The sequence below is a fragment of the Medicago sativa genome, chromosome 3, assembly GCF_051527215.1.
Source record: "Medicago sativa cultivar Bolivia chromosome 3, Bolivia_mono, whole genome shotgun sequence".
In the NCBI taxonomy this organism is placed as follows: Eukaryota; Viridiplantae; Streptophyta; class Magnoliopsida; order Fabales; family Fabaceae; genus Medicago; species Medicago sativa.
The window spans coordinates 12,124,012-12,131,955 of NC_140751.1; the positions used below are offsets into that span (position 1 = coordinate 12,124,012).

At 34.5% G+C, this 7,944-nt stretch overlaps 1 protein-coding gene and 1 long non-coding RNA gene across 2 annotated transcripts; both read left to right on the plus strand.

Annotated features, from left to right (window-relative positions):
• Positions 1–2,028: 2,028 nt before the first annotated feature.
• LOC146935775 (putative disease resistance RPP13-like protein 1) lies at positions 2,029–5,650 on the plus strand. Its single transcript, XM_085750864.1, has one exon. The coding sequence runs from the start codon at positions 2,029–2,031 to the stop codon at positions 5,641–5,643; it is 3,615 nt and encodes a 1,204-aa protein (XP_085606990.1). The 3' UTR covers positions 5,644–5,650.
• Positions 5,651–6,077: 427 nt separating this feature from the next.
• On the plus strand, positions 6,078–7,021 carry LOC146935776 (uncharacterized). Its single transcript, XR_015030356.1, has 2 exons — positions 6,078–6,214; positions 6,677–7,021. It is a non-coding gene; the product is annotated as an uncharacterized LOC146935776 (long non-coding RNA).
• The last annotated feature ends 923 nt before the right edge of the window (positions 7,022–7,944 follow it).

Below are 7,944 nucleotides of genomic sequence, written 5' to 3' on the forward strand. Positions count from 1 at the left end.
TAAAACATGCTTCACATTTGTATATTATTAAGATATATATATATATATATATATATATATATATATATATATATATATATATATATATATATATATATACCCCCATAAACGAATTTCTTTTATCTACACCCATGTTCATAAAATAATAATAATAATAATAATTGGGCCCCCTAAAGGCAAGGCCCTAGGCAATCATACCTGCGACCTATGGGCGAGGGCCGGCCCCGTCAATCTTGTACGTTAGAATACATTATTAATAAATCAATGGCTCTCTATGAAGTGGTGCAAGTTGGACATCTCATTTTGGTGGTGCAAGTTGGACCAATCATTTTGGCCGTGCAAACTAAACTCCACCTAACTTCAAGGTCTATCATGATTTTGAGAGCCCCTACCACAACTTATCTAAACATTTTCTTATAGAGAGAAAATCTGAAAATTTAATATTTATTTATGTCAAAATAACGGTTTTTTGTCCCAAATATCCATGGTTATTTGCTTGTAAGTTGACTTGAAAATTGCTTTTTTTAAAATAGAAAAGTTCACAACGACACAAGTAAATGACCAAATTACCCCCAGCGGTAGTTAACTGCCTCTGGCATATCCAGATGCAGTTAACTGCCGTTGGCTCCACTGCCTCTGGCTTTGCTGCATTTTAGTGCAGTTCCAGTTGTGATTTTACGCGTTTCGGTCGAAAAATAAAAATAAATCGAAACTTATTCAGAATTCAACGAAACTTTACACACCCTCTATATATATTATTTTAGTGTTGTCTGCAAAAAACCAGCTCAAAATTCAATTTCTAGGTCGACGTTTTGATGTTTTGGTTTCTTGAGTTATTGACGCATTAAAAATTCATATTTAATTCATCCGTTGTCGAAAAATTCTATTTTTTTGCGGGAAATGTTTTTTTTATGTTCTTAATATGTGTGCAAAAAATAATGAAAAAATTCAACCTCTATATAACTTTTCCGGACGCGCAGTTGGAAAAATATTGCAATTTTACGCGTTTCAGTAAAAATTCAAAATAAATTGAGGATTAATCGAAATACTAAGAAAATTTGTAGATCCTCTATATGTATTTTTATAGAGGTGTCTGCAAAAAAAAAAAAACAGCTCAAAATTCAATTTTTTGGTTGATGTTTTGATGTTTTCGTGTCTTAAATTTTAGGCGCGTTAAAAATTCATATTTAATCCTTCCCTTGTCGAAAAATTCAAATTTTTTGTGGGAGATGTTATTTTCTTGTTCTAAACATGAGTGCAAAAAATCATGAAAAAGTTCAACCTCTAGGACACTTTTTCGGACTCGCACTTGGAAAAAAATTGTGATTTTGCGTGGTTCGATCGAAAAATCAAAATAAATCGAGACTTAGTCGAAATGCTATGAAACTTTGTACACACCTCTATAAAAATACATATAGATGATGTGCAAATTTTCGTAACATTCTGAATAAGTGTCGATTTTTTTTTATTTTTGCAATTGCAATTTTGCGCGTTTCGGTCGAAAAAATAAAAAAAATCGAGACTTATTCGGCATGTTACGAAACTTTTCACATCATCTATATGTATTTTTATAGAGGTGTCTCTAAATTTTCGTAGAATTCTGAAAAAGTTTCAATTTATTTTGATTTTTCGATCGAAATGCGTAAAATCACAATTGGAATTGTACTTAAGTGCAGCAAAGCTAGAGGCAGTTAACTGCCTCTGGAGGAGCCAACGACAGTTAACTGCTGCCGGATATGCCAGAGGCAGTTAACTACCGCCGGAGGTAATTTAGTCATTTACTTGTGTCATTGTGAACTTTTTGATGTCAGTGGGTCAAAGCATTCGTTGCCCACCTACCACTACATGTCTGACCTTTTCTTTTACACATTAAATAAATAAATTGACACAGCACATAAAGAGTAGTAATTATACACTTGCATTTTATTGTGATTTTTGGGATACATCCATAAATTTTGTTTTGATCACTGATACATACATACACACATACATACACTCAGAATTTTCTTCATACAAACACAGCAACTAATGGCTGATGTTGATGGAGAAACACCCTTTTCAGCTTATGTGAAGATGTTGTTAGACAAGATTGTTTCTAGTGACTTCCTCAACAACTTCAAGAGTAAGAAGCTTGATGTTTCCCTCTTGAAAAACCTGAAGTCAACGCTGCTGATGCTTCAAGTGGTGCTTCATTATGCTGAAAAGAAACATATCACCGATCCTACTGTCGAGGAATTGTTTTATTATCTGAGATTAGCTCTCTTTGAAGTTGCCAAGTTGTTTGACCAAATGAATTTGTTTCAGTATCAAACCCAAACTGCTATTGCTCAGGTGCTGAATAATATTCCTTCTCTTTTCAAACGGTTAAATTCTGAAATGCAAAGTTTAATTGAAATATTAGATTGCTTGAGTTCAGAAGAACAGCTAGGATCTTCTATTTTGGTTGATGAATATTCTCTTTATGGAAGAGACAGTGATATAAAGAAAATAAAAAATCTTTTGTTGTCTAGTGATTGTGATGATGATAGTAAAATAAGAGTTATTTCCATTGTCGGTATGGCTGGGATTGGTAAAACAGCCCTTGCTAAACTCCTTTACAATGATCCTCAAGTAAATGACCAATTTGAGTTAAAACTCTGGACAGATATCTCAAAAGATTGTCATGATTTTGATGATTATGATGGTTTGAGTGTTTTTGAAACCATTTTTGAATCTGTTACTTCACAAACAATCATAAATGATAACTCAAATACAAATAGAAATGACAGAAGTGATGTGAAAACCGTTTACCCAAAATTTATGCTAGTGTTGGATGACGTGTGGGATCCAAAATCTGTTAACTGGATGTTAATGATGGATATCTTTAATGTTGGGAAAACGGGAAGTAGGATCATCATCACAACACGACATGAAAGAGTTCCAATATCCATGCAAACCTTTTTTTCTGTGCACTATTTAAGACCTTTGGAAATTGAAGATTGCTGGTCTATAGTTGCCAGACATGCATCTGGACCAAATAACTACCAACAACAATCCAATCTAGAAGAAATTGGCATGGAAATTGCAAAAAAGTGTGATGGAATACCATTAGCTGCAGTAGCACTTGGGGCTCTTCTTCACACCAAATTCTACCCAGATGGGTGGAATTATGTGCTAGAAAGTGACATTTTGGAATTGGGAGATCATACGTTAAACTCTTCTCTACATTCAAGCTACCATTATCTTTCGGTCCCGTTAAAACAGTGCTTTGAATATTGTTCAATTTTTCCAAAGAAGTCCATCTTAGAGAAAAAGATGGTGGTTCAATTATGGGTTGCAGAAGGCTTTGTAGAATTTTCCACGACCCAAAGTTGGGAAAAAGTTGGAGAAGAATACTTTGATGAGCTAGTGTCAAGGTCATTGATACATCGACGATCTATCGATGACGAGGAAGCAAGTTTTGAAATGAATAACCTCATCCATGATTTAGCTACAATGGTTTCAGGTTCAAATTATACCAGGTATGGACGGGGACGTCATTTGTCATACAATAGAGAGCTGTATGATTCATTTACTAAATTTGATAAATTGGATAAATTGTATGGATTAAAAGATTTGCGTAGCTTTCTAGCATTGCCATTACAAAAACAACTACCTCTTTGTTTGCTATCAAACAAGGTAGTACATGACTTTCTGCCAACAATGAAACAGTTACGGGTGCTGTCTTTGTCAAACTACAAGAGTATCACTGAGGTTCCCAACTCTATTGAAAATTTGCTTCACCTGCGGTACTTGAATCTTTCTCACACTAAGATTGAAAGGTTGCCTTCTGAAATATGTAGGCTTTACAATCTGCAGTTCTTGTTGTTGTCAGGCTGTAGAAGGCTCGTTGAATTGCCCGAGGACATGGAATTGTTGGTTAATCTGCTCCACCTAGACGTTAATGACACTGCATTAAGGGAGATGCCCGTACAAATTTCCAAACTAGAAAAACTCCAAATTTTGTCTGACTTTTCTGTCAGCAGACATAATGGTGGATTGAAGGTTGGAGAGCTGGAAAAATATTCCCACCTACATGGAAAACTTTCCATCTCACAACTGCAAAATGTCAATGACCCCTTTGAAGCAGTTCAAGCCAATATGAAGATGAAAGAACGAGTAGACGAGTTAGCCTTAGAATGGGATTGTTGTAGTGCTTTTTCAGATTCCCAAATTCAAAGTGTTGTACTTGAACATTTGCGACCCTCAACAAATTTGAAAACTCTCACCATCAAAGGTTATGGTGGTATCAGCTTTCCAAATTGGTTGGGTGATTCGTTATTTAGCAACATGGTGTATTTAAGGATCTCGAATTGTGATGATTGCTTATGGCTTCCACCTCTTGGACAGTTGGGTAATCTTAAAGAACTCATTATTGAAGGGATGCAATCAGTACAAGTAATTGGTACTGAGTTCTATGGAAGTGATAGTTCTCCTTCATTTCAAGCATTTCCATCCTTGGAGACTCTACACTTTGAAAATATGCAAGAGTGGGAAGAGTGGAGCTTGATTGGAGGTACAGCTAAAGAGTTTCTTAGTCTAAAAACTTTGTCACTAAGTCAGTGCCCGAAACTGAGCATAAGAAACATGCCTGACAAATTTCATTCCTTAACTGAACCTGAGTCATGCGAATGTCTTCCATTGGTGCAATCAATGTCATCAGCAGATCATGTATTCAGGCAACTGATGTTCCCTCTGAATTCTCTTCGACAGTTGACCATAGACGGCTTTCCATCTCCGATCTCTTTCCCAACAGATGGTCTCCCAAAAACCTTGAAATTTCTCATAATCAGTAATTGTGAGAATCTAGAGTTCCTTCCTCATGAACACATGGATAATTACACATCACTTGAGGAATTGAAAATATCTTATAGTTGTAATTCAATGGTATCATTTTTCTTGGGCTCTCTTCCTGTCCTTAAGAGTCTGTTTATTGAGGGTTGTAAAAATTTGAAATCGATATTAACTGCAGAAGACGCGTCGGAAAAGAGTCTCTCATTTCTTAGAAGCATCAAAATATGGGATTGTAATGAACTAGAGTCATTTTCCCCATATGGATTGCTCGCTCCAAACCTTGTTTATATTGCAGTGTGGAAGTGTGAGAAGCTTCATTCACTGCCAGAAGCAATGAACACTCTAACTGGTCTTCAAGAAATGGAAATCGATAACCTACCAAATATTCAATCTTTTGTCATTGATGATTTGCCTATCAGTTTACAGGAACTGAGTGTTGGCTCTGTTGGTGGGATCTTGTGGAATACTGAGCCAACTTTGAAACACCTCAATTGTCTTTCAGTGTTGCGAATAAACGGTGGTGATACAGTGAACAAGTTCATGGTGCCATTTCTACCCGCATCTCTAGTGACACTATGCATCTGTGGTTTTAGTGATACAAGAATTGATGGGAAGTGGCTTCAACATCTCACTTCTCTCCAAAACCTTGAGATTGTTAACGCTCCAAAACTCAAATCATTGCCAAAAAAAGGACTGCCTTCCTCTCTTTCAGTATTAAGTATGACTCACTGTCCATTACTGGAATCGGGTTTGCGGAGGAAGCGAGGGAAAAAATGGCGTAAGATTGCTCATATTCCCTTCATAATTATCGATGCGGAATTGATCACATGAGTTTCCTGCCTCGGTGAGTCTATGAAATACTCTTTATTTTTATTTTTTTTTTCTTTCTATCTTATTATGTCATCATCAACCAATATGGTTAATTTCAATAGTAACATCAAAATACAATATTATAAGTTTATAACAATGGGTTCAATGGGTTCAACTGTGATTGATCAAAATACAATACTCTTTTTGAATCATTTTATCCTGTTTGCAGATCTACCAATGGGTTCAACTGTGATTGATGGCTTGCAGTGGTATCTCAGGTATAAATTTCCACTTTGTTTGGTTTTAATATTATTACTTTTACTACATGCATGCATGCTTGGTCCAGTGCTCATCTTTCTATCCAAGTTTATTCTTAATATTGCAACAGTTAATGTACCAATGCCATTTTAAAGCCAAAATGAAGACTGTAGCTTCTAGAGAAAGTGACAGATGTTGTTCATGAAGGGATTGATAAAACAATTCAATTTCAGTGTAGGTGTGTCGCTGAGCTAGTGAATGGAAATATTGTATTCTTTGTGAATCCATGCTTGTCTGAGTCCTTTCTGCAAGGGACTTGTTTTAAAGCCTAGAGGTACTTAATTCTTCCTTCCTTACACTAAAATTATTATGACATATTTCTCCCTCCCTTAGTTCATTAATTTTTACATGCAGTTGTTCATGAGTTTTTCTATGCTTTAGTTTTAAATATTGCTATTATTTACTAGTCTGTTTTTTTGAAAGTATATGTGATTGTGGCATCTCATATGCAAAATTATTTATTCCTTTTACGATTGATGTAGTTGACCAGACTTGAAATGTTGTAGTTTTTCTTGTTGGTATTTTAGTTAGGCTTGAATGTAACCTGTTTTATTTGCCTCTAATCCTGGACAGTTAATTCATTGTAGTCTCAGCAAACACTGACCAATTCCATCACTAGTGCCTAAAATATCATCCACGCCTAATTTTATTTTCTTCTGGTTACTGCTTTGTTCTATTAAAAAATGAACACCATCAATTTTGACATGGTATCTGTATTTATTAATTTTTAAGGTAGGTTTGTATTTGCTCAACTGGAGGTAGATTCGCCCAATTGTTTTCTCCACAAATCTTCATGATGCTCGGGGAATATCCAGGCATTCGTTGAGAGATCCTTGACAGTTGCCATGGTACATTCATTCATTCTTTATTCAGACATTCCTCAAAGGAGCATCCATAACATGAAAGAGCAGAGAGCCTTGCAAGCAAGAGTTTAGTTGAGTACAGTAGCAATCTTTCCAGTTTTGTTACAATGCAGAACCATTTTTTCATTGATTTAAAAAATACATTGAAGTTTGAATCTTTTGCTTGACCTGTAAAGATAATTTGAGTTTAATTAATAACAATATACATGGCAATAAAATCATTGCTACGTGGATGAAAAACGTGATGAAGAAATATACCAGCATATGGCAAAATAATACAATAGTTTTTCATACCAGAACAAAAAAAAAAAAACACGACAATAAAATAATATAGTATTTAATGGGAATTATGCCAAACATTTTGGAACTATTTTCAGTTGGTGTCTATAAGAGATATGGGGGAAATACAAAAGTGAAATATTTAGTTGATGGTAAATATATATATTTTTATTTTTTTTTGTCCTCATGAACTCAGTAGATAGGGACCGTATAATATATGCAAGGGTCGGAGTTCGAACCCGAATTCTCTACTAATCCACCTTAAAAGAGACGAGTTGCCAAATATATATATATATATATATATATATATATATATATATATATATATATATATTTTCTTTTTTGAAGGAATTGATAGTAAATATATTAGTAAACTAATAAAGTGACAGAAAATTAACTGGTTCATTTACAAATGAAATACCAAGATGCAATGCAAAGCATGCTAAAATAGTTCTGGGGTCAAATCTGTCATAAAGATCACTATGATATGCAAAGTTACATCAATTTTATTTACAAAAATAAAGAAGGAAGAAGTCAAATTTTAGAATGAAAGATAGTAGCATCATGTCTCCAATTAAATTATGCATAGACAACTCATTAGTCATCAACAAAAAGTTGCTAAATACACTTATTTTGAATCAGGTAGAACATCTTATTGTCAAATAATAGTGTATTTAATATATACATGATTTCATCATCACATGATTCAAAGCAAGTTCCAGAAACAATTTTTCGAACACATCCACATAAGCTGGAAAAGGTGCTTCTAGCACAAAAGTCACCCTAAGGTGAAAAAATAAGAATAGCTTTAGAAATAAAATTGATACTCTACTGCAAACATCAGCACTCTGCGGCAAAGTAG

Bases quoted from the DNA above. Each gene is read 5' to 3' on its own strand.
- LOC146935775 (XM_085750864.1), top strand. From the start codon at position 2,029: ATGGCTGATGTTGATGGAGAAACACCCTTTTCAGCTTATGTGAAGATG.